Source organism: Taudactylus pleione, unplaced genomic scaffold (assembly GCF_031769625.1).
Source record: "Taudactylus pleione unplaced genomic scaffold, aTauple2 ptg000281l, whole genome shotgun sequence".
In the NCBI taxonomy this organism is placed as follows: domain Eukaryota; kingdom Metazoa; phylum Chordata; class Amphibia; order Anura; family Myobatrachidae; genus Taudactylus; species Taudactylus pleione.
Window position 1 is genome coordinate 149,446 of NW_028284683.1, and position 27,249 is coordinate 176,694.

At 40.6% G+C, this 27,249-nt stretch overlaps 1 protein-coding gene across 1 annotated transcript in view; it reads left to right on the forward strand.

The window, feature by feature from the left end:
- The window catches only part of CACNA2D2 (calcium voltage-gated channel auxiliary subunit alpha2delta 2), a gene marked incomplete at its 5' end in the record, with an annotated part of 228,365 nt that overhangs the window by 91,933 nt on the left and 109,183 nt on the right, over positions 1 to 27,249 (forward strand). The window contains 5 exons of the mRNA XM_088482022.1: positions 12,386 to 12,430; positions 12,960 to 13,098; positions 14,386 to 14,517; positions 14,606 to 14,663; positions 21,349 to 21,399. Of these exons, the coding sequence (XP_088338148.1) occupies positions 12,386 to 12,430; positions 12,960 to 13,098; positions 14,386 to 14,517; positions 14,606 to 14,663; positions 21,349 to 21,399 (425 nt within the window). The remainder of the gene's footprint in view (positions 1 to 12,385; positions 12,431 to 12,959; positions 13,099 to 14,385; positions 14,518 to 14,605; positions 14,664 to 21,348; positions 21,400 to 27,249) is intronic.

Sequence of the window (27,249 nt, forward strand, 5' to 3'; positions counted from 1 at the left end):
ATTACTTACCCGAACGTTATGTCATTTTCCACCTATTTTTAGCATCAGTTAATTCATTCACCCCAGGTCTTTAGGAAATACACAGGAATTGCAGCAACAGACTATTATCACGGTGGGGTATTGGCACTTGTTTATTATTAACAACGCTACAGGGCGAGGAGAGGGTGCGACCGACCCAACTGGAATATTACCAGTGCAATTCCAGGATGCTCGTGAATTTCATCCAGTCCTCCCGGGAGACGAAGAGACCCTCGCAGATCCCACTTCTCCCTTTTTTGTGACATCGGCAGGACCATAGGATGCGATTCGCGTCATTGTGCAGCTGTGGGCGGGGCCTGATAATGCAAAATGCTGTTACAGTGTGCGTGACGCTTTCATGCCGTCAGTGTAACTAATGTCATGAGCAGCCTATCCATTCACAAGGGGCTAGAAGTTTTATGGAGGCCCGAGGTGCATAGAGCCTCATGCCTCAGTGAGGACGCTAGTTACTGGGTAGGCTAAATATTACCTCTCCCCACAAAAGAGATGCGTCCACAGTGTGCGCTGGGACAGTATTCCCATATGGTGAATATTTTAGGACCTCCGGCTCCTTGGTTGAAGCCTTTGGGAATAATCGGACAACGTGGCTGAGGTGAGTTTGGTTAGGGCCTGGCTGTGACATACAGCAATATATAATGCACACACCCGTTCCAATACCATCTGGGTGATGGTGCAGGTTTCTCTCTCCGGCAGGCAAAGAACGTATACGTGGGAAATCATCATGTCCTTGACGATGACATTGGGGCCAGTTCACCTGAAAGTTGTTAGCGGGGAGCGTAGCGTGTGATTTGCAGTCACAATGAGTCTGGCAGGAGGTGCGTCGCTCTCACACACACACACGGCACGTGCTAGGGGAGAAGGCACGCCGGTGTGTTTTTCTGCTGGTTAATAGGTTTGTGTGTTGACGAATGATCTTCATCAAATGAGAGTCTTTATAATGTTTGATATAATGTCAGCTTTCATCATGCTCCAGGGCGAGGGAAGGAGAGGGGAAGGGCAGCTGGGAGGGAGAGGAGGGGGCCGTGAGATGGGGAGAGGGGAGGAGAGACGGAGCGAAGGAATGGTGGGATTGAATGACTGGAATAGTAATGGAATGGTGCAAGAAGCAACATAGAGAAAGAGAGAGATGGCTACAGCCAGGAATCTCATCCTATATGTTACTGTCACAGGACAAACGGACGTGTTTACCCCGAGAAGACGTCCTGATTGTCATACTGAGAATGGGCTATAGTTACAGTAATGCACAGCGATAGGGAGTCCTTATATCTGTGTCTGCACAAAGGGCCTCATTCACAACTGGAAGTGTATTCAGAGAATCCCATTGGAATGCGTGCGACTCCAACGCATACGCAGTTATTAAAACATTGGGCAACTGCGACAATATTGGTTTTGCGTACATCTCTGAATTATGCCCTATGTACCCGATACTACCGGCGTTTCAGCTCCATTAATCACAGGCAGATTTCTGGGGGCTTATTAATGTGAGGAAAATACACCCAAAATGCGGCCTCTGTTTTACTGTGTGTATATAGATATATATGTAATAATGTCCGGTCATTATAGTAATACTGTGTGTATATATGTAATATCCGGTCATTATAGTAATACTGTTTGTATGTATATGTGTATATATATATATATATATATTTATTACTGTGTGTATATAGATATATATGTAATAACATCCGGTCATTATAGTAATACCGTGTGTAAATAGATATATATGTAATAATGTCCGGTCATTATAGTAATACTGTGTACATATATGTAATATCCGGTCATTATAGTAATGCTGTGTGTATGTATATATGTGTATATATATATATATATATATAACTATGTGTGTATAGATATATATGTAATAACGTCCGGTCATTATAGTAATACTGTGTGTATATAGATATATATGTAATAATGTTCGGTCATTATAGTAATACTGTGTACATATATGTAATATCCGGTCATTATAGTAATACTGTGTGTATGTATATGTGTGTGTGTGTATATATATATATATATATACATATATTACTGTGTGTATATAGATATATATGTAATAACGTCCGGTCATTATAGTAATACTGTGTGTATATAGATATATATGTAATAATGTCCGGTCATTATAGTAATACTGTGTGTATATATATATATATATATATGTAATGTCCGGTCATTATAGTAATTCTGTGTGTTTTATATATGTAATGTCCGGTCATTATAGTAATACTGTGTATATATACATATATATATATATGTGTGTAATGTCAGGTCATTATAGTAATACTGTGTATGTACATATATATATATATATATGTAATGTCCTGTCATTATAGTAATACTGTGTGTATATATATATATATATATATATATGTAATGTCCGGTCATTATAGTAATACTGTGTATATATATATATATGTAATGTCCGGTCATTATAGTAATACTGTGTGTTTATATATGTAATGTCCGGTCATTATAGTAATACTGTGTATGTGTATATATATATATATGTAATGTCCGGTCATTATAGTAATACTGTGTGTATATATATGTAATGTCCGGTCATTATAGTAATACTGTGTGTATATATATGTAATGTCCGGTCATTATAGTAATCCTGTGTGTATATATATATATATATATGTAATGTCCGGTCATTATAGTAATCCTGTGTGTATATATAAGTAATGTCCGGTCATTATAGTAATACTGTGTGTATATATATGTAATGTCCGGTCATTATAGTAATACTGTGTGTATATATATATATATATGTAATGTCCGGTCATTATAGTAATACTGTGTGTATATATATATATATATATGTAATGTCCGGTCATTATAGTAATACTGTGTGTGTATATATATATATATGTAAGTGCGGTCATTATAGTAATACTGTGTGTATATATATATGTAATGTCCGGTCATTATAGTAATACTGTGTGTATATATGTAATGTCCGGTCATTATAGTAATACTGTGTGTATATATATGTAATGTCCAGTCATTATAGTAATACTGTTTGTATATATATATGTAATGTCCAGTCATTATAGTAATACTGTGTGTATATATATATGTAATGTCCAGTCATTATAGTAATACTGTGTGTATATATATATATATATATATATATGTAATGTCCAGTCATTATAGTAATACTGTGTGTATATATATGTAATGTCCGGTCATTATAGTAATACTGTGTGTATATATATATGTAATGTCCGGTCATTATAGTAATCCAGTGTGTATATATATGTAATGTCCGGTCATTATAGTAATACTGTCTGTATATATATATATATATATATATATATGTGTAATGTCCGGTCATTAAAGTAATACTGTGTATATATATATATATATATGTAATGTCCGGTCATTATAGTAATACTGTGTGTATATATATGTAATGTCCGGTCATTATAGTAATCCTGTGTGTATATATATATATGTAATGTCCGGTCATTATAGTAATACTGTGTGTGTATATATATATATATATATATATATATATATGTAATGTCCAGTCATTATAGTAATACTGTGTGTATATATATATGTAATGTCCGGTCATTATAGTAATACTGTGTGTATATATATGTAATGTCCAGTCATTATAGTAATACTGTGTGTATATATATATGTAATGTCTGGTCATTATAGTAATACTGTGTGTATATATATATATGTAATGTCCTGTCATTATAGTAATACTGTGTGTTTATATATGTAATGTCCGGTCCATTGATCCTGAAAAGGACCCCACTGTTTGCTAGCATGCATGCAGACAATGGTGTAACTACGGTGGGTGCAAGGCGTGCGGCTGCTATGGTGCCTGAGCTGCCTCTGTGGTTGGCCGCTCCCCCTGCACCCAATGATGCACACAAGATGGCCTGTCCAGTCAGGGGTGCCAAGGGGCGCCTGGGTGTCAACGGTGTTGATTTGGTGCCTGCCCGCCAGTTGATTACAGCTGGCACAACAGCAGACAGACACGGAGAGGCAGCGTCGCCAGCTGCGATGCAGTCAGAGCTCGCGGACCAGCAGCTAATCAGCAGTGGCGGTTTCTGATATGCTGCCGGTCCACGTGCTCTGATTTGGCTCGCGACCGGCACTAGATTAAAATTGCGCCGGTGCTATCTGTCCATATCTGCCGCTACCTGCCAGGTGCGCCAGCTGCTATTAGCTGGTGGCCCAGCACCAAATCCACACCTGCTGGCTGCTGATGGCACACAGGGAGGTGAGTTGCTGGAGGGGGGCTTAATGTGTAAGGGACATTATTATGTGGCATAATGTGTAAGGGGGACTACTATTGTGTTGAATAATGGGGCACTACTACTATGTGGCATTATCTATAAAGGGCATTACTGTGTGGTACAATGTGTAAGGGGCATTACTGTGTGGTGTAAGAGGCATTACTGTGTGGTACAATGTGTAGGGCATTACTGTGTAGTGTAAGGGGTATATTACACCCTTGCATGCAAACACAGAGGGCTGACTAATATATACAGTATGGTCACTTTAAAAAGGACTAATGCTGGGTACACACTTAACGATGTATACCCAACTGATGTATCGTGCAGCAGGTCTCTGCGGGGCTACCAGCATCGGCAAATGCATACACACTTGCCGATGCCGGGAGCGATGGTGCAACAGCAGAGGGCATGCTGCATTCGGCAGCATGGCACCCCGCTGACTATATTGCCTGACTTCGCACGAGAGCGCGCATTGTCAGCGACGTAGTGGGTACACACTGCCTGATGTGGACGATATGGTGTCCAATCCACCGTATCTGACGATATATTGTCTAGTCCAGTGTTGGTTAACCTTGACACTCCAGCTGTTATGGAACTACATAACCCAGCATGCACTGCTACAGTTTTGCTATTAGGGCATGCTAAAACTGTGGCAGGGCATGCTGGGATATATAGTTCCACAACAGCTGGAGTGTCAAGGTTAGCCAACACTGGTCTAGTCTGTAACAGGCTTAACTCTGGATTTAACATGAACTTGCATGAGTCATAAAGTTTGACACTTGCTCATCCTATGAGGATAAAATTATACTTTTGTAGCTTTCACACCGGTTTTTGTCAGACTACTAATTTCCACTGGAGCCCAGCCCCTGAACCTGTGCAATTTAAGAGTGTCCCCATTTTTAGGGATTTTCTGACAGTGTGTGGCCCTGACGAAGTTCAAACCTAAGCAAAAATCTAATCCTGGTCAAACTACACCACCCTGCAAAATTTGGTGGAGATAGGTCCAATACTCTGGGGGTGCATAAAGAACAAACAGACAGACACACTTTCTCGCTTATTATATAGTTGTCTGGTCATTATAACTCTACAATGTATTTATATATTAATGTCTGGTCATTTTAATACTACTGTGTGTTTATAGTATAGTAATACTGTGTATTTTTAGTATAGTAATACTGTGTGTTTATATAATATCTTATTATAGTAATACTGTGTGTTTCTCTATTAATGTCTGGTCATTATAGTAATACCGTGTGTTTATATAATAATATATTATCTTTATAGTAATACTGTGTGTTTATATAATAATATCTTATTATAGTAATACTGTGTGTTTCTCTATTAATGTCTGGTCATTATAGTAATAGTGTGTGTTTCTCTATTAATGTCTGGTCATTATAGTAATACTGTGTGTTTCTCTATTAATGTCTGGTCATTATAGTAATACTGTGTGTTTCTCTATTAATGTCTGGTCATTATAGTAATACTGTGTGTTTCTCTATTAATGTCTGGTCATTATAGTAATACTGTGTGTTTTTTAATGTCTGGTCATTATAGTAATACTGTGTGTTTCTGTATTAATGTCTGGTCATTATAGTAATACTCTGTGTTTCTGTATTAATGTCTGGTCATTATAGTAATAGTGTGTGTTTCTCTATTAATGTCTGGTCATTATAGTAATACTGTGTGTTTCTCTATTAATGTCTGGTCATTATAGTAATACTGTGTGTTTCTCTATTAATGTCTGGTCATTATAGTAATACTGTGTGTTTCTCTATTAATGTCTGGTCATTATAGTAATACTGTGTGTTTCTTTATTAATGTCTGGTCATTATAGTAATACTCTGTGTTTATTAATGTCTGGTCATTATAGTAATACTCTGTGTTTCTGTATTAATGTCTGGTCATTATAGTAATACTCTGTGTTTCTTTATTAATGTCTGGTCATTATAGTAATACTGTGTGTTTCTTTATTAATGTTTGGTCATTATAGTAATACTCTGTGTTTCTCTATTAATGTCTGGTCATTATAGTAATACTCTGTGTTTCTGTATTAATGTCTGGTCATTATAGTAATAGTGTGTGTTTCTTTATTAATGTCTGGTCATTATAGTAATACTGTGTGTTTCTCTATTAATGTCTGGTCATTATAGTAATACTGTGTGTTTCTCTATTAATGTCTGGTCATTATAGTAATAGTGTGTGTTTCTTTATTAATGTTTGGTCATTATAGTAATACTGTGTGTTTCTCTATTAATGTCTGGTCATTATAGTAATAGTGTGTGTTTCTCTATTAATGTCTGGTCATTATAGTAATAGTGTGTGTTTATGCATCTGTCTGGTCATTATAGTAATACTCTGTGTTTCTGTATTAATGTCTGGTCATTATAGTAATAGTGTGTGTTTCTTTATTAATGTCTGGTCATTATAGTAATACTGTGTGTTTCTCTATTAATGTCTGGTCATTATAGTAATACTGTGTGTTTCTCTATTAATGTCTGGTCATTATAGTAATAGTGTGTGTTTATGCATCTGTCTGGTCATTATAGTAATAGTGTGTGTTTCTCTATTAATGTCTGGTCATTATAGTAATAGTGTGTGTTTCTTTATTAATGTCTGGTCATTATAGTAATAGTGTGTGTTTCTTTATTAATGTCTGGTCATTATAGTAATAGTGTGTGTTTCTGTATTAATGTCTGGTCATTATAGTAATAGTGTGTGTTTCTTTATTAATGTCTGGTCATTATAGTAATACTCTGTGTTTCTGTATTAATGTCTGGTCATTATAGTAATACTGTGTGTTTCTGTATTAATGTCTGGTCATTATAGTAATACTCTGTGTTTCTTTATTAATGTCTGGTCATTATAGTAATAGTGTGTGTTTCTTTATTAATGTCTGGTCATTATAGTAATACTGTGTGTTTCTGTATTGTCTGGTCATTATAGTAATACTCTGTGTTTCTTTATTAATGTCTGGTCATTATAGTAATAGTGTGTGTTTCTTTATTAATGTCTGGTCATTATAGTAATAGTGTGTGTTTCTTTTTTAATGTCTGGTCATTATAGTAATACTGTGTGTTTCTTTATTAATGTCTGGTCATTATAGTAATAGTGTATGTTTATCTATTAATGTCTGGTCATTATAGTAATAGTGTGTGTTTCTCTATTAATGTCTGGTCATTATAGTAATACTCTGTGTTTCTTTATTAATGTCTGGTCATTATAGTAATAGTGTATGTTTATCTATTAATGTCTGGTCATTATAGTAATAGTGTGTGTTTCTCTATTAATGTCTGGTCATTATAGTAATAGTGTGTGTTTATGCATCTGTCTGGTCATTATAGTAATACTCTGTGTTTCTGTATTATTGTCTGGTCATTATAGTAATACTGTGTGTTTCTCTATTAATGTCTGGTCATTATAGTAATACTCTGTGTTTCTTTATTAATGTCTGGTCATTATAGTAATAGTGTGTGTTTCTTTATTAATGTCTGGTCATTATAGTAATAGTGTGTGTTTCTTTATTAATGTCTGGTCATTATAGTAATAGTGTGTGTTTCTTTATTAATGTCTGGTCATTATAGTAATAGTGTGTGTTTATGCATCTGTCTGGTCATTATAGTAATAGTGTGTGTTTATGCATCTGTCTGGTCATTATAGTAATACTGTGTGTTTCTCTATTAATGTCTGGTTATTATAGTAATAGTGTATGTTTATCTATTAATGTCTGGTCATTATAGTAATAGTGTGTGTTTCTCTATTAATGTCTGGTCATTATAGTAATAGTGTGTGTTTATGCATCTGTCTGGTCATTATAGTAATAGTGTGTGTTTCTTTATTAATGTCTGGTCATTATAGTAATACTGTGTGTTTCTCTATTAATGTCTGGTCATTATAGTAATAGTGTGTGTTTATGCATCTGTCTGGTCATTATAGTAATACTGTGTGTTTCTCTATTAATGTCTGGTTATTATAGTAATAGTGTGTGTTTCTCTATTAATGTCTGGTCATTATAGTAATAGTGTGTGTTTCTCTATTAATGTCTGGTCATTATAGTAATACTGTGTGTTTCTCTATTAATGTCTGGTCATTATAGTAATACTGTGTGTTTCTCTATTAATGTCTGGTCATTATAGTAATACTGTGTGTTTATTAATGTCTGGTCATTATAGTAATACTGTGTGTTTCTGTATTAATGTCTGGTCATTATAGTAATACTCTGTGTTTCTGTATTAATGTCTGGTCATTATAGTAATAGTGTGTGTTTCTCTATTAATGTCTGGTCATTATAGTAATACTGTGTGTTTCTCTATTAATATCTGGTCATTATAGTAATACTGTGTGTTTCTCTATTAATGTCTGGTCATTATAGTAATACTGTGTGTTTCTCTATTAATGTCTGGTCATTATAGTAATACTGTGTGTTTCTTTATTAATGTCTGGTCATTATAGTAATACTCTGTGTTTATTAATGTCTGGTCATTATAGTAATACTCTGTGTTTCTGTATTAATGTCTGGTCATTATAGTAATAGTGTATGTTTATCTATTAATGTCTGGTCATTATAGTAATAGTGTGTGTTTCTCTATTAATGTCTGGTCATTATAGTAATAGTGTGTGTTTATGCATCTGTCTGGTCATTATAGTAATACTCTGTGTTTCTGTATTATTGTCTGGTCATTATAGTAATACTGTGTGTTTCTCTATTAATGTCTGGTCATTATAGTAATACTCTGTGTTTCTCTATTAATGTCTGGTCATTATAGTAATAGTGTGTGTTTCTCTATTAATGTCTGGTCATTATAGTAATACTCTGTGTTTCTTTATTAATGTCTGGTCATTATAGTAATAGTGTGTGTTTCTTTATTAATGTCTGGTCATTATAGTAATAGTGTGTGTTTCTTTATTAATGTCTGGTCATTATAGTAATACTGTGTGTTTCTTTATTAATGTCTGGTCATTATAGTAATAGTGTATGTTTATCTATTAATGTCTGGTCATTATAGTAATAGTGTGTGTTTCTCTATTAATGTCTGGTCATTATAGTAATACTCTGTGTTTCTCTATTAATGTCTGGTCATTATAGTAATAGTGTGTGTTTCTCTATTAATGTCTGGTCATTATAGTAATAGTGTGTGTTTATGCATCTGTCTGGTCATTATAGTAATACTCTGTGTTTCTGTATTAATGTCTGGTCATTATAGTAATACTGTGTGTTTCTCTATTAATGTCTGGTCATTATAGTAATACTCTGTGTTTCTCTATTAATGTCTGGTCATTATAGTAATAGTGTGTGTTTCTCTATTAATGTCTGGTCATTATAGTAATAGTGTGTGTTTATGCATCTGTCTGGTCATTATAGTAATAGTGTGTGTTTATGCATCTGTCTGGTCATTATAGTAATACTGTGTGTTTCTCTATTTGATGTCTGGTCATTATAGTAATAGTGTGTGTTTCTCTATTAATGTCTGGTCATTATAGTAATAGTGTGTGTTTATGCATCTGTCTGGTCATTATAGTAATACTCTGTGTTTCTGTATTAATGTCTGGTCATTATAGTAATACTGTGTGTTTCTCTATTAATGTCTGGTCATTATAGTAATACTCTGTGTTTCTCTATTAATGTCTGGTCATTATAGTAATACTCTGTGTTTCTGTATTAATGTCTGGTCATTATAGTAATACTGTGTGTTTCTCTATTAATGTCTGGTCATTATAGTAATAGTGTGTGTTTATGCATCTGTCTGGTCATTATAGTAATACTGTGTGTTTCTCTATTAATGTCTGGTTATTATAGTAATAGTGTGTGTTTCTCTATTAATGTCTGGTTATTATAGTAATACTCTGTGTTTCTCTATTAATGTCTGGTCATTATAATAATACTGTGTGTTTCTCTATTAATGTCTGGTCATTATAGTAATACTCTGTGTTTCTCTATTAATGTCTGGTCATTATAGTAATAGTGTGTGTTTCTCTATTAATGTCTGGTCATTATAGTAATAGTGTGTGTTTCTCTATTAATGTCTGGTCATTATAGTAATACTGTGTGTTTCTCTATTAATGTCTGGTCATTATAGTAATACTGTGTGTTTCTCTATTAATGTCTGGTCATTATAGTAATACTCTGTGTTTCTGTATTAATGTCTGGTCATTATAGTAATAGTGTATGTTTATCTATTAATGTCTGGTCATTATAGTAATAGTGTGTGTTTCTTTATTAATGTCTGGTCATTATAGTAATACTGTGTGTTTCTTTATTAATGTCTGGTCATTATAGTAATAGTGTGTGTTTCTCTATTAATGTCTGGTCATTATAGTAATAGTGTGTGTTTCTCTATTAATGTCTGGTCATTATAGTAATACTGTGTGTTTCTTTATTAATGTCTGGTCATTATAGTAATAGTGTGTGTTTCTCTATTAATGTCTGGTCATTATAGTAATAGTGTGTGTTTCTTTATTAATGTCTGGTCATTATAGTAATAGTGTGTGTTTCTTTATTAATGTCTGGTCATTATAGTAATAGTGTGTGTTTCTTTATTAATGTCTGGTCATTATAATAATACTGTGTGTTTCTCTATTAATGTCTGGTCATTATAGTAATAGTGTGTGTTTATGCATCTGTCTGGTCATTATAGTAATACTGTGTATTTATGCATCTGTCTGGTAATCTCACTCTATGTATCCTACTTGAGAGAAATGTTATATATATATAAACTGTACAGCCACTTCCTATATATTATTACTCACAAAAGAAACCTAAGTATTGTGTGAAAGTTTTAGAGCTGTGTATTTGTGTGCACACTATTCTCATATTGTTATGTGCTTGTCCGCATCAGTAAATGTGCACCATGGGGGTGTGTCCCAGTAAATGTGCACCATGGGGGTGTGTCCCAGTAAATGTGCACCATGGGGGTGTGTCCCAGTAAATGTGCACCATGGGGGTGTGTCCCAGTAAATGTGCACCATGGGGGTGTGTCCCAGTAAATGTGCACCATGGGGGTGTGTCCCAGTAAATGTGCACCATGGCCGTGTGTCCCAGTAAATGTGCACCATGGCCGTGTGTCCCAGTAAATGTGTAACATGGGGGCGTGTCCCAGTAAATGTGTACCATGGGGGTGTGTCCCAGTAAATGTGCACCATGGGGGCGTGTCCCAGTAAATGTGCACCATGGGCATGTGTCCCAGTAAATGTGCACCATGGGGGTGTGTCCCAGTAAATGTGCACCATGGCCGTGTGTCCCAGTAAATGTGCACCATGGGGGTGTGTCCCAGTAAATGTGCACCATGGGGGTGTGTCCCAGTAAATGTGCACCATTTACGTGTGTCCCAGTAAATGTGCACCATGGGGGTGTGTCCCAGTAAATGTGCAGCATGGGGGTGTGTCCCAGTAAATGTGCAGCATGGGGGTGTGTCCCAGTAAATGTGCAGCATGGAGGTGTGTTCCAGTAAATGTGCAGCATGGGGGTGTGTCCCAGTAATTGTGCACCATGGGGGTGTGTCCCAGTAAATGTGCACCATGGGGGTGTGTCCCAGTAAATGTGCACCATGGGGGTGTGTCCCAGTAATTGTGCACCATGGGGGTGTGTCCCAGTAAATGTGCACCATGGGGGTGTGTCCCAGTAAATGTGCGCCATGGGGGTGTGTTCCTAGTTATGTGCGCCAAGTGTGTGTGTCCCTGGTAATGTGCGCCAAGTGTGTATGTTCCTGGTAATGTGCGCCAAGTGTGTGCGTCCCTGTTAATGTGCGCCAAGTGTGTGTGTTCCTGGTAATGTGCGCCAAGTGTGTGCGTCCCTGGTAATGTGCGCCAAGTGTGTGTGTTCCTGGTAATGTGCGCCAAGTGTGTGTGTTCCTGGTAATGTGCGCCAAGTTTGTCAGTCCCTGTATATAATAGTTTGTATACCCACTTTTATTTTCTAAATAACAAGATACAGATATACAGCATATGTTGTGTCCTTCTGTGACATAATAGTAATGAGTTCTCACTGTCAGTACATTGCTGGTGTGTACAGATCTGTATATTTGCCGTTCCATGTGCTGGTTCCAGCTTTCATCCAATGTCTCCTCTGTCTTGTATGCTGTTATCTTTAGGAAGAAGACATTGAGTATTACGACTCCAAGGCTGACACGGAATATGTGAGTATCGGATCCCCTCCTGGACCCTCTACAGCAGCTATTCTTAGTGCTCCCCTCACCCCTGACTGTATTCCTAGCACACGTCAAGGTGCTGTCCTGCTGCGGGAGAAGCCTGCTCAAGCCTGGAGTGCGCCAAGGTGTGCTGGGCAGAGGCATAATCTGACAATGTGCACTGTGCAACCGTGTCTCAGTCACGTCACACTCTATAACCTCCTGTATCTATAGAGCTGCTCCCTTCATTAGTCACATTTTCATGTTTTATTCTAAAATACTGCAGAGTTTAGACTTGTGTTCCATTAACCATGAGAGCAAGTAAACACCAGGGTCCTATAACTTACATACATTGCTCAGTGCGCACCTGGTATCGTCCCAGACCCATGCACTGCCACAAATCGAGGTGCGCACCCGCCACAGATGGGGCCTTTGTGTCTCAGCCGCTATTTGAGGCTCTGTATCTGTTCTCTGGTGCTTCCCGTACTTGCCTGGCCCCCTCCCGTGTCTCTGTGTCACTGTCCCTCGGTCTTCCCAGGATGACCCGGAGGGAGAGGATGAGCCTAGTGAGCCCACACACTCCCTCAAGCTGGATTTCACGGATGATCCGAATTTCAAGACCAAGGTGAATTATTCGTACACGGCGGTGCAGATCCCCACCGACATCTACAAGGGCTGTGAGTATACAAAATCCCAAATTGCGCAAATGCCCCCGAAGTTCACCGCAGAACCCCCCAAAGAAGCAGAAACTAGCGATGAATATGTTCTCTATAGCTTTGGCATTTTATAGCATCTAAAAACAACACTTGTACGCTCATTAAAGTGATGATTTATCTGTGGTGCATGAAGATGAACCCAACCCTCCTTCAGGCGTCAGTGTAGGGTGTGATGTGATGTTTCATCCTGCAGGTGGCGCTGTAGGATAACTTTTTTATTTTATTTAGAGAGAAATTCTAGATGAGGGGCAATATAGCCCCCCCCCGCCCCCCCCCCCGGAATCAACAGTGAGAGGGAATTACCACATGCCATCATCCATTTAAATGATCTATTTCCACACAATAGGGTTATTGTTTTTTCTAATTAGCAGTACGAAAATATGACGTTAACAATGATCTTTACCTATTAAATGTTAATGAGAATAGGTGCGTTGTGCGGATTGGAGCAATGGAAGCCTAGAGGGAGTTCTAGAAAGGCGTCATATGGATCTATACGAGAAGCTGCAGGGGGCGGGCGGATGTGCGAGCAGGAGGGGGGCAGCCTGTAACGTTGCTGAGCTGAGGATTTAGGAGAAGTTAAATCACGTTTGTCTGATGCTAGAATCATTTACGGCAACTTGATGCTCTCTCCCTCACGTGGCGAGGCAGCTGCCATCATGCGCAGCCAGCCAATGGCATGCTGGGAGCTGTAGTTCAGCAGCAGCTGGTGGACCACGGGCTCTCTGATTAATGGCGAGCAGATACGTGGCGCTGTGGGAAGGGTTTGCGAGAGAATCTTTTTGGAGTGTTGTTTGCAGCCGAGGTTTCGGGGGTCTGCATTGATCGGAGGATGAGCTGTTTGGGGGTCTCCCTTGTACTGTGTTTTGCTGCTATCGAGCGATTTGGCAATGTGCTAAGTGATCAGGGTGTTAGACACCAAGGTGCTAAGTGCTACGTGCTCTGGTAGCAGCTAACGAGCTGTCAGCGGGTGTAATTAATCACATGTAAGCAATTAGTTCTGGTTCATACTGAGTCTGCTGCTTCTGTAAAAATATAATCAATCTACCAAATATGAACCCCCCCAAATATCGCTCTCCCTTCCCTGGCTGCCCCCTCCGTCCCCCTCCTGAATGCTGTTGCTTTTTTCTTCCGGTCCTTGTCATTTCCTTTGAGCAATGACCCCTTTGCAGACCCCGTGTTACTCTCTGCTGACCCCAATCTCTCCCTGCTGACCCCTGTCCCTCCCTGCTGACCCCTCTCTCTCCCCAGCCACGGTCATTCTCAATGAGCTAAACTGGACAGACGCCTTAGAAAATGTCTTCATTCAGAATCGCCAAGAGGACCCCACACTGTTGTGGCAGGTGTTTGGCAGTGCTACTGGCGTGACCAGATACTACCCAGGTACAATGCTCTGCTTGGCACAGGGGATGGTGGTGGGTATCGCCCTGCGGTGTTGAGTACACCCTAACCATATGATCTGTCTATGCAGCCACCCCCTGGAGGGCACCCAGCAAGATTGACCTGTATGATGTACGCAGGAGGCCATGGTGAGTACTGACGCCTGTCAATTTACCGACGCCGGGAGACCAGCAGCCGGCATCCCGATCAAAGTGATACCGGGCACCGAGCGCGGATAGCTGCGCGGGGGGGGGAGATTTAAGTTTAGGGCTCCCGGGGGGGACTTAGGGTTAGGCACCGCCCCGGGAGGTTAAGGTTAGGCTAGGGGAAGGGAGGGTTAGGGTTAGCCACCCCCGGGGGGGACTTAGGGTTAGGCACCCCCCCCCCCCCCCGGGGACTTAGTTTTAGGTGGTGGGGAAGCCGGGGTTAGGTTTAGGCACTTAGAGGGAGGATTAGGGTTAGGAACTGGGGGGGGGGTTAGGGTTAGGGGGGGAGGTTCGGTTAGTAAATACTTACCTTGGGACGATCAGGATTTTCAGCCATGTCGGCCAGCCGCTGTCGGGATTCCGTTGTGTTTCTTATTCTTTATCTGCTTTTTTTTTCTCTTACATAAAATCCATCTTCTATTCTACATCATCATCTCAATTAATGTTTCTTTCTAAATGATATCCACACACTATACCTGCACAAGTCATCTATACCTCCTCATCCCTCCATCATCTTCTCCTCTTCCACCAGTGCTTTCTCTATCCATCTCCTTATATCCACAGTATACCTCCACAAGTCATCTATACCTCCTCATACCCCCATCATCTTCTCCTCTTCCACCAGTGCTTTCTCTATCCATCTCCTTATTTCCACATACTATACCTCCACAAGTCATCTATACCTCCTCATCCCTCCATCATCTTCTCCTCTTCCACCAGTGCTTTTTCTATCCATCTCCTTATATCCACATACTATACCTCCACAAGTCATCTATACCTCATCTCTCCATCATCTTCTCCTCTTCCACCAGTGCTTTCTCTATCCATCTCCTTATATCCACACTATACCTCCACAAGTCCTCTATACCTCCTCATCCCTCCATCATCTTCTCCTCTTCCACCAGTGCTTTCTCTATCCATCTCCTTATATCCACATACTATACCTCCACAAGTCATCTGTACCTCCTCATCCCTCCATCATCTTCTCCTCTTCCACCAGTACTTTCTCTATCCATCTCCTTATATCCACACACTATACCTCCTCATACCCCCATCATCTTCTCCTCTTCCACCAGTGCTTTCTCTATCCATCTCCTTATATCCACACTATAACTCCACAAGTCATCTATACCTCCTCATACCCCCATCATCTTCTCCTCTTCCACCAGTGCTTTCACTATCCGTCTCCTTATATCCACACTTTACCTCCACAAGTCATCTATACCTCCTCATCCCTCCATCATCTTCTCCTCTTCCACCAGTGCTTTCTCTATCCATCTCCTTATATCCACATACTATGCCTCCACAAGTCATCTATACCTCCTCATACCCCCATCATCTTCTCCTCTTCCATCAATGCTTTCTCTATCCATCTCCTTATATCCACACTATACCTCCACAAGTCATTTATACCTCCTCATACTCCCATTGTCTTCTCCTCTTCCACCTGTACTTTCTCTATCCATCTCCTTATATCCACACACTATACCTCCACAAGTCATCTATACTCCTCATACCCCCATCATCTTCTGCTCTTCCACCAATGCTTTCTCTATCCATCACCTTATAGCCACACACTATACCTCCACAAGTCATCTATACCTCCTCATACTTCCATCATCTTCTCCTCTTCCACCAGTGCTTTCTCTATCCATCTCCTTATATCCACACATTTTTTCTCCACAAGTCATCTATACCTCGTCATACCTCCATCATCTTCTTCTCTTCCACCAGTGCTTTCTCTATCCATCTCCTTATATCCACACTATACTTCCACAAGTCATCTATACCTCCTCATACCCCCATCATCTTCTCCTCTTCCACCAGTGCTTTCTCTATCCATCTCCTTATATCCACACACTATGCCTCCACAAGTCATCTATACCTCCTCATACCCCCATCATCTTCTCCTCTTCCACCAATGCTTTCTCTATCCATCACCTTATATCCACACTATACCTCCACAAGTCATCTATACCTCCTCATCCCTCCATCATCTTCTCCTCTTCCACCAATGCTTTCTCTATCCATCTCCTTATATCCACACTATACCTCCACAAGTCATCTATACCTCCTCATCCCTCCATCATCTTCTCCTCTTCCACCAGTACTTTCTCTATCCATCACCTTATAGCCACACACTATGCCACCACAAGTCATCTATACCTCCTCATCCCTCCATCATCTTCTCCTCTTCCACCAATGCTTTCTCTATCCATCTCCTTATATCCACATACTATACCTCCACAAGTCATCTATACCTCCTCATACCACCATCATCTTCTCCTCTTCCACCAGTGCTTTCTCTATCCATCTCCTTATATCCACACTATACCTCCACAAGTCATCTATACCTCCTCATACCCCCATCATCTTCTCCTCTTCCACCAATGCTTTCTCTATCCATCTCATTATAGCCACAAACTATACCTCCACAAGTCATCTATACCTCCTCATACTTCCATCATCTTCTCCTCTTCCACCAGTGCTTTCTCTATCCATCTCCTTATATCCACACATTTTTTCTCCACAAGTCATCTATACCTCGTCATACCTCCATCATCTTCTTCTCTTCCACCAGTGCTTTCTCTATCCATCTCCTTATATCCACACTATACTTCCACAAGTCATCTATACCTCCTCATACCCCCATCATCTTCTCCTCTTCCACCAGTGCTTTCTCTATCCATCTCCTTATATCCACACACTATGCCTCCACAAGTCATCTATACCTCCTCATACCCCCATCATCTTCTCCTCTTCCACCAATGCTTTCCCTATCCATCACCTTATATCCACACTATACCTCCACAAGTCATCTATACCTCCTCATCCCTCCATCATCTTCTCCTCTTCCACCAATGCTTTCTCTATCCATCTCCTTATATCCATACTATGCCTCCACAAGTCATCTATACCTCCTCATCCCTCCATCATCTTCTCCTCTTCCACCAGTACTTTCTCTATCCATCACCTTATAGCCACACACTATGCCACCACAAGTCATCTATACCTCCTCATCCCTCCATCATCTTCTCCTCTTCCACCAATGCTTTCTCTATCCATCTCCTTATATCCACACTATACCTCCACAAGTCATCTATACCTCCTCATACCCCCATCATCTTCTCCTCTTCCACCAATGCTTTCTCTATCCATCTCCTTATTTCCACATACTATACCTCCACAAGTCATCTATACCTCCTCATCCCTCCATCATCTTCTCCTCTTCCACCAGTGCTTTCTCTATCCATCTCCTTATATCCACACCATACCTCCACAAGTCTCTATCGCTGTCATGTTATCTCTCACACTCTCATTATCTCTATCGCTGTCATGTTATCTCTCATTATCTCTATCGCTGTCATGTTATCTCTCATTATCTCTATCGGTGTCATGTTATCTCTCATTATCTCTATCGCTGTCATGTTATCTCTCATTATCTCTATCGCTGTCATGTTATCTCTCATACTCTCATTATCTCTATCGCTGTCATGTTATCTCTCATTATCTCTATCGCTGTCATGTTATCTCTCACACTCTCATTATCTCTATCGCTGTCATGTTATCTCTCATTATCTCTATCGCTGTCATGTTATCTCTCATTATCTCTATCGCTGTCATGTTATCTCTCATTATCTCTATCGCTGTCATGTTATCTCTCATTATCTCTATCGCTGTCATGTTATCTCTCATTATCTCTATCGCTGTCATGTTATCTCTCACACTCTCATTATCTCTATCGCTGTCATGTTATCTCTCACACTCATTATCTCTATCGCTGTCATGTTATCTCTCATTATCTCTATCACTGTCATGTTATCTCTCATTATCTCTATCGTCATGTTATCTCTCATTATCTCTATCGCTGTCATGTTATCTCTCATTATCTCTATCGGTGTCATGTTATCTCTCATTATCTCTATCGTTGTCATGTTATCTCTCATTATCTCTATCGCTGTCATGTTATCTCTCATTATCTCTATCGCTGTCATGTTATCGCTCATTATCTCTATCGCTGTCATGTTATCGCTCATTATCTCTATCGTTGTCATGTTATCTCTCATTATCTCTGTCGCTGTCATGTTATCTCTCATTATCTCTTTCGCTGTCATGTTATCTCTCATTATCTCTATCGCTGTCATGTTATCGCTCATTATCTCTATCGCTGTCATGTTATCGCTCATTATCTCTATCGTTGTCATGTTATCTCTCATTATCTCTGTCGCTGTCATGTTATCTCTCATTATCTCTTTCGCTGTCATGTTATCTCTCATTATCTCTATCGCTGTCATGTTATCTCTCATTATCTCTATCGCTGTCATGTTATCTCTCATTATCTCTATCGTTGTCATGTTATCTCTCACACTCTCATTATCTCTATCGCTGTCAAGTTATCTCTCACACTCTCATTATCTCTATCGCTGTCATGTTATCTCTCATTATCTCTATCGCTGTCATGTTATCTCTCATTATCTCTATCGTTGTCATGTTATCTCTCACACTCTCATTATCTCTATCGCTGTCAAGTTATCTCTCACACTCTCATTATCTCTATCGCTGTCATGTTATCTCTCATTATCTCTATCGCTGTCATGTTATCTCTCATACTCTCATTATCTCTATCGCTGTCATGTTATCTCTCATACTCTAATTATCTCTATCGCTGTCATGTTATCTCTCATTATCTCTATCGCTGTCATGTTATCTCTCATTATCTCTATCACTGTTGTTATCTCTCATTATCTCTATCGCTGTCATGTTATCTCTCATTATCTCTATCGCTGTCATGTTATCTCTCATTATCTCTATCGCTGTCATGTTATCTCTCATTATCTCTATCGCTGTCATGTTATCTCTCATAATCTCTATCGCTGTCATGTTATCTCTCATTATCTCTATCACTGTCATGTTATCTCACATTATCTGTATCGCTGTCATGTTATCTCTCATTATCTCTATCGCTGTCATGTTATCTCTCATTATCTCTATCGCTGTCATGTTATCGCTCATTATCTCTATCGCTGTCATGTTATCGCTCATTATCTCTATCGCTGTCATGTTATCGCTCATTATCTCTATCGCTGTCATGTTATCTCACATTATCTCTATAGTTGTCATGTTATCTCTCATTATCTCTATAGTTGTCATGTTATCTCTCATTATCTCTATCCCTGTCATGTTATCTCTCATTATCTCTATCGCTGTCATGTATCTCTCATTATCTCTATCGCTGTCATGTTATCTCTCATACTCTCATTATCTCTATCGCTGTCATGTTATCTCTCATTATCTCTATCACTGTTATGTTATCTCTCATTATCTCTATCGCTGTCATGTTATCTCTCATTATCTCTATCGCTGTCATGTTATCTCTCATTATCTCTATCGCTGTCATGTTATCTCTCATTATCTCTATCGCTGTCATGTTATCTCTCACACTCGCATTATCTCTATCGCTGTCATGTTATCTCTCATTATCTCTATCGCTGTCATGTTATCTCTCATTATCTCTATCGCTGTCATGTTATCTCTCATTATCTATCGCTGTCATGTTATTTCTCATTATCTCTATCGCTGTCATGTTATCTCTCATTATCTCTATCGCTGTCATGTTATCTCTCATTATCTCTATCGCTGTCATGTTATCTCTCACACTCTCATTATCTCTATCGCTGTCATGTTATCTCTCATTATCTCTATCGCTGTCATGTTATCTCTCATTATCTCTATCGCTGTCATGTTATCTCTCATTATCTATCGCTGTCATGTTATTTCTCATTATCTCTATCGCTGTCATGTTATCTCTCATTATCTCTATCGCTGTCATGTTATCTCTCATTATCTCTATCGCTGGCACTGGAGCCCTAGGGTAACTTATAGTGTGTGATGTCATTATCTCTATCGCCGTCATGTTATCTCTATCGCTGGCACTAGAGCCCTGGGGTAACTTACAGTGTGTGATGTAATTATCTCTATCGCTGGCACTGGAGCCCTGGGGTAACTTACAGTGTGTGATGTCATTATCTCTATCGCTGTCATGTTATCTCTATCGCTGGCACTGGAGCCCTGGGGTAACTTACAGTGTGTGATGTCATTATCTCTATCGCTGGCACTGGATCCCTGGGGTAACTTAGTGTGTGATGTCATTATCACTGAGCGTTGCAGCAAACAGAATAGTAAATGACAATTATTAATTAAAGCCTCATATCCGCTTGTTTGCCTGATGGCCGGATCTGGGTGGAGATGATTTGGGTGAATGTCACAATAGAGGAGGGGTTCTGCCTGATATACTGTGTGTGTGTATATATATATATATATATATATATATATATATATATATATAACATTAGTTCATTGCAGTCAGTAATGGAACCCACGTGGAGTCTCTGCCTTCTCTGGGTGATAATACCGGCCGTCTGTCTATGTTTCTATCTTTTTAATAAAACTGGCGTTTTTTACTGACCAGATGGCGACCCTAGTGGCACAATGAATGTCTGCCATCCTCTGTACTGCCAGGCTGCCCAGACCTTTGTTCCACTTCATAGACCTATAATATGGCCCTGAAATGTAACTGTCCGTCTATGTGTTGCTGTGTTGGTTACAGTCTATGATCTGTGTTTCTCAGGTACATCCAAGGAGCGTCCTCCCCCAAGGATATGGTGATAATAGTGGATGTGTAAGTAGGGGGTCAGGGTGCCTGTGTATTGTGCCACATCTGTCCATCTCTATAGTTGTATGTAGTTACAGTGGGGCTGTGCTTTAGTGTAGTATATAGGTACCTTGTAGCTGCCCACTAGTGTAGTATGTGGTTACAGTACAGCTGCGCTCTAGTGTAGTATGTGGTTACAGTACAGCTGCCCTCTAGTGTAGTATGTGGTTACAGTACAGCTGCGCTCTAGTGTAGTATGTTGTTACAGTACAGCTGCGCTATAGTGTAGTATGTGATTACAGTACAGCTGCCCTCTAGTGTAGTATGTGGTTACAGTACAGCTGCGCTCTAGTGTAGTATGTGGTTACAGTACAGCTGCGCTCTAGTGTAGTATATGGTTACAGTACAGCTGCGCTCTAGTGTAGTATGTGGTTACAGTACAGCTGCGCTATAGTGTAGTATGTGATTACAGTACAGCTGCCCTCTAGTGTAGTATGTGGTTACAGTACAGCTGCGCTCTAGTGTAGTATGTGGTTACAGTACAGCTGCGTTATAGTGTAGTATGTGATTACAGTACAGCTGCGCTATAGTGTAGTATGTGATTACAGTACAGCTGCGTTCTAGTGTAGAATGTGGTTACAGTACAGCTGCGCTATAGTGTAGTATGTGGTTACAGTACAGCTGCGCTCTAGTGTAGTATGTGGTTACAGTACAGCTGCGCTGTAGTGTAGTATGCAGTTACAGTATAGCTGCGCTCTAGTGTAGTGTGTGGTTACAGTACAGCTGCGTTCTAGTGCAGTATGTGGTTACAGTACAGCTGCGATCTAGTATAGTATGTGGTTACAGTACAGCTGCTCTATAGTGTAGTATGTAGCTACAGTACAGCTGCCCTCTAGTGTAGTATGTGGTTACAATACAGCTGCGCTCTAGTGTAGTATGTAGGTACCTTGCAGCTGCCCACTAGTGTAGTATGTGGTTACAGTACAGCTGCGGTCTAGTATAGTATGTGGTTACAGTACAGCTGCGCTCTAGTGTATGTGGTTACAGTACAGCTGCTCTCTAGTGTAGTATGTAGTTACAGTGGGGCTGCATTCTAGTGTAGTATATGGTTACAGTACAGCTGCGCTCTAGTGTAGTATGTGGTTACAGTACAGCTGCTCTCTAGTGTAGTATGTGGTTACAGTACAGCTGCGCTCTAGTGTAGTATGTGGTTACAGTACAGTTGCGCTCTAGTGCAGTATGTGGTTACAGTACATCTGCGCTCTAGAATAGTATGTGGTTTCAGTACAGCTGCGCTGTAATGTAGAATGTGGCTACAGTTCTGCTGCCCTCTAGTGTAGTATGTGGTTACAGTACAGCTGCGCTCTAGTGTAGTATGTAGGTACCTTGCAGCTGCCCACTAGTGTAGTATGTGGTTACAGTACAGCTGCAGTCTAGTGTAGTATGTGGTTACAGTACAGCTGCCCTCTAGTGTAGTATGTGGTTACAGTGCAGTTGCGCTCTAGTGTAGTATGTGGTTACAGTACAGCTGCGTTCTAGTGTAGTATGTGGTTACAGTACAGCTGCGCTCTAGTGTAGTATGTAGTTACAGTGGGGCTGCATTCTAGTGTAGTATATGGTTACAGTACAGCTGCGCTCTAGTGTAGTATGTGGTTACAGTACAGCTGCGTTCTAGTGCAGTATGTGGTTACAGTACAGCTGCGCTCTAGTATAGTATGTGGTTTCAGTACAGCTGCGCTGTAATGTAGAATGTGGCTACAGTTCTGCTGCCCTCTAGTGTAGTATGTGGTTACAGTACAGCTGCGCTCTAGTGTAGTATGTAGGTACCTTGCAGCTGCCCACTAGTGTAGTATGTGGTTACAGTACAGCTGCAGTCTAGTGTAGTATGTGGTTACAGTACAGCTGCCCTCTAGTGTAGTATGTGGTTACAGTGCAGTTGCGCTCTAGTGTAGTATGTGGTTACAGTACAGCTGCGTTCTAGTGTAGTATGTGGTTACAGTACAGCTGCGTTCTAGTGTAGTATGTGGTTACAGTACAGCAGCGCTCTAGTGTAGTATGTAGTTACAGTGGGGCTGCATTCTAGTGTAGTATGTGGTTACAGTACAGCTGCGTTCTAGTGCAGTATGTGGTTACAGTACAGCTGCGCTCTAGTATAGTATGTGGTTTCAGTACAGCTGCGCTCTAGTATAGTATGTGGTTACAGTACAGCTGCTCTATAGTGTAGTATGTAGCTACAGTACAGCTGCCCTCTAGTGTAGTATGTGGTTACAATACAGCTGCGCTCTAGTGTAGTATGTAGGTACCTTGCAGCTGCCCACTAGTGTAGTATGTGGTTACAGTACAGCTGCGGTCTAGTATAGTATGTGGTTACAGTACAGCTGCGCTCTAGTGTAGTATGTGGTTACAGTACAGCTGCCCTCTAATGTAGTATGTGGTTACAGTACAGCTACCCTCTTGTGTAGTATGTGGTTACAGTACAGCTGCGCTCTAGTGTAGTATGTGGTTACAGTACAGCTGCGCTATAGTGTAGTATGTGATTACAGTACAGCTGCCCTCTAGTGTAGTATGTGGTTACAGTACAGCTGCGTTATAGTGTAGTATGTGATTACAGTACAGCTGCGCTATAGTGTAGTATGTGATTACAGTACAGCTGCGTTCTAGTGTAGAATGTGGTTACAGTACAGCTGCGCTATAGTGTAGTATGTGGTTACAGTACAGCTGCGCTCTAGTGTAGTATGTGGTTACAGTACAGCTGCGCTGTAGTGTAGTATGAAGTTACAGTGGGGCTGCGTTCTAGTGTAGTATGTGGTTACAGTACAGCTGCGCTCTAGTGTATGTGGTTACAGTACAGCTGCTCTCTAGTGTAGTATGTAGTTACAGTGGGGCTGCATTCTAGTGTAGTATATGGTTACAGTACAGCTGCGCTCTAGTGTAGTATGTGGTTACAGTACAGCTGCTCTCTAGTGTAGTATGTAGTTACAGTACAGCTGCGCTCTAGTGTAGTATGTAGTTACAGTGGGGCTGCATTCTAGTGTAGTATATGGTTACAGTACAGCTGCGCTCTAGTGTAGTATGTGGTTACAGTACAGCTGCGTTCTAGTGCAGTATGTGGTTACAGTACAGCTGCGCTCTAGTATAGTATGTCGTTTCAGTACAGCTGCGCTCTAGTATAGTATGTGGTTACAGTACAGCTGCTCTATAGTGTAGTATGTAGCTACAGTACAGCTGCCCTCTAGTGTAGTATGTGGTTACAATACAGCTGCGCTCTAGTGTAGTATGTAGGTATCTTGCAGCTGCCCACTAGTGTAGTATGTGGTTACAGTACAGCTGCGGTCTAGTATAGTATGTGGTTACAGTACAGCTGCGCTCTAGTGTAGTATGTGGTTACAGTACAGCTGCGCTCTAGTGTAGTATGTGGTTACAGTACAGCTGCCCTCTAATGTAGTATGTGGTTACAGTACAGCTACCCTCTAGTGTAGTATGTGGTTACAGTACAGCTGCCCTCTAATGTAGTATGTGGTTACAGTACAGCTGCGCTCTAGTGTAGTATGTGGTTACAGTACAGCTGCGCTTTAGTGTAGTATGTGGTTACAGTACAGCTGCGTTCTAGTGTAGTATGTGGTTACAGTACAGCTGCGCTCTAGTGTAGTATGTGGTTACAGTACAGCTGCGCTCTAGTGTAGTATGTGATTACAGTGCAGTTGCATTCTAGTGTAGTATGTGGTTACAGTGCAGTTGCGCTCTAGTGTAGTATGTGGTTACAGTGCAGTTGCGCTCTAGTGTAGTATGTGGTTACAGTACAGCTACCCTCTAGTGTAGTATGTGGTTACAGTACAGCTGCGCTATAGTGTAGTATGTGATTACAGTACAGCTGCCCTCTAGTGTAGTATGTGGTTACAGTACAGCTGCGCTCTAGTGTAGTATGTGGTTACAGTACAGCTGCGTTTTAGTGTACTATGTGATTACAGTACAGCTGCGCTATAGTGTAGTATGTGATTACAGTACAGCTGCGTTCTAGTGTAGAATGTGGTTACAGTACAGCTGCGCTATAGTGTAGTATGTGGTTACAGTACAGCTGCGCTCTAGTGTAGTATGTGGTTACAGTACAGCTGCGCTGTAGTGTAGTATGCAGTTACAGTGGGGCTGCGTTCTAGTGTAGTATGTGGTTACAGTACAGCTGCGCTCTAGTGTATGTGGTTACAGTACAGCTGCTCTCTAGTGTAGTATGTAGTTACAGTGGGGCTGCATTCTAGTGTAGTATGTGGTTACAGTACAGCTGCTCTCTAGTGTAGTATGTGGTTACAGTACAGCTGCTCTCTAGTGTAGTATGTGGTTACAGTACAGCTGCGCTCTAGTGTAGTTTGTGGTTACAGTACAGTTGCGCTCTAGTGCAGTATGTGGTTACAGTACATCTGCGCTCTAGAATAGTATGTGGTTACAGTACAGCTGCTCTCTAGTGTAGTATGTGGTTACAGTACAGCTGCTCTCTAGTGTAGTATGTGGTTACAGTACAGCTGCGCTCTAGTGTAGTATGTGGTTACAGTACAGTTGCGTTCTAGTGCAGTATGTGGTTACAGTACATCTGCGCTCTAGTATAGTATGTGGTTTCAGTACAGCTGCGCTGTAATGTAGAATGTGGCTACAGTTCTGCTGCCCTCTAGTGTAGTATGTGGTTACAGTACAGCTGCGCTCTAGTGCAGTATGTGGTTACAGTACAGCTGCGCTCTAGTATAGTATGTGGTTTCAGTACAGCTGCGCTCTAGTATAGTATGTGGTTACAGTACAGCTGCTCTATAGTGTAGTATGTAGCTACAGTACAGCTGCCCTCTAGTGTTGTATGTGGTTACAATACAGCTGCGCTCTAGTGTAGTATGTAGGTACCTTGCAGCTGCCCACTAGTGTAGTATATGGTTACAGTACAGCTGCGCTCTAGTGTAGTATGTGGTTACAGTACAGCTGCGTTCTAGTGCAGTATGTGGTTACAGTACAGCTGCGCTCTAGTATAGTATGTGGTTTCAGTACAGCTGCGCTCTAGTATAGTATGTGGTTACAGTACAGCTGCTCTATAGTGTAGTATGTAGCTACAGTACAGCTGCCCTCTAGTGTAGTATGTAGTTACAGTGGGGCTGCATTCTAGTGTAGTATATGGTTACAATACAGCTGCGCTCTAGTGTAGTATGTGGTTACAGTACAGCTGCGCTCTAGTGTAGTATGTGGTTACAGTACAGTTGCGCTCTAGTGCAGTATGTGGTTACAGTACATCTGCGCTCTAGAATAGTATGTGGTTTCAGTACAGCTGCGCTGTAATGTAGAATGTGGCTACAGTTCTGCTGCCCTCTAGTGTAGTATGTGGTTACAGTACAGCTGCCCTCTAGTGTTGTATGTGGTTACAATACAGCTGCGCTCTAGTGTAGTATGTAGGTACCTTGCAGCTGCCCACTAGTGTAGTATGTGGTTACAGTACAGCTGCAGTCTAGTGTAGTATGTGGTTACAGTACAGCTGCCCTCTAGTGTAGTATGTGGTTACAGTACAGCTGCGCTCTAGTGTAGTATGTGGTTACAATACAGCTGCGCTCTAGTGTAGTATGTAGGTACCTTGCAGCTGCCCACTAGTGTAGTATGTGGTTACAGTACAGCTGCAGTCTAGTGTAGTATGTGGTTACAGTACAGCTGCCCTCTAGTGTAGTATGTGGTTACAGTGCAGTTGCGCTCTAGTGTAGTATGTGGTTACAGTACAGTTGCGTTCTAGTGCAGTATGTGGTTACAGTACATCTGCGCTCTAGTATAGTATGTGGTTTCAGTACAGCTGCGCTGTAATGTAGAATGTGGCTACAGTTCTGCTGCCCTCTAGTGTAGTATGTGGTTACAGTACAGCTG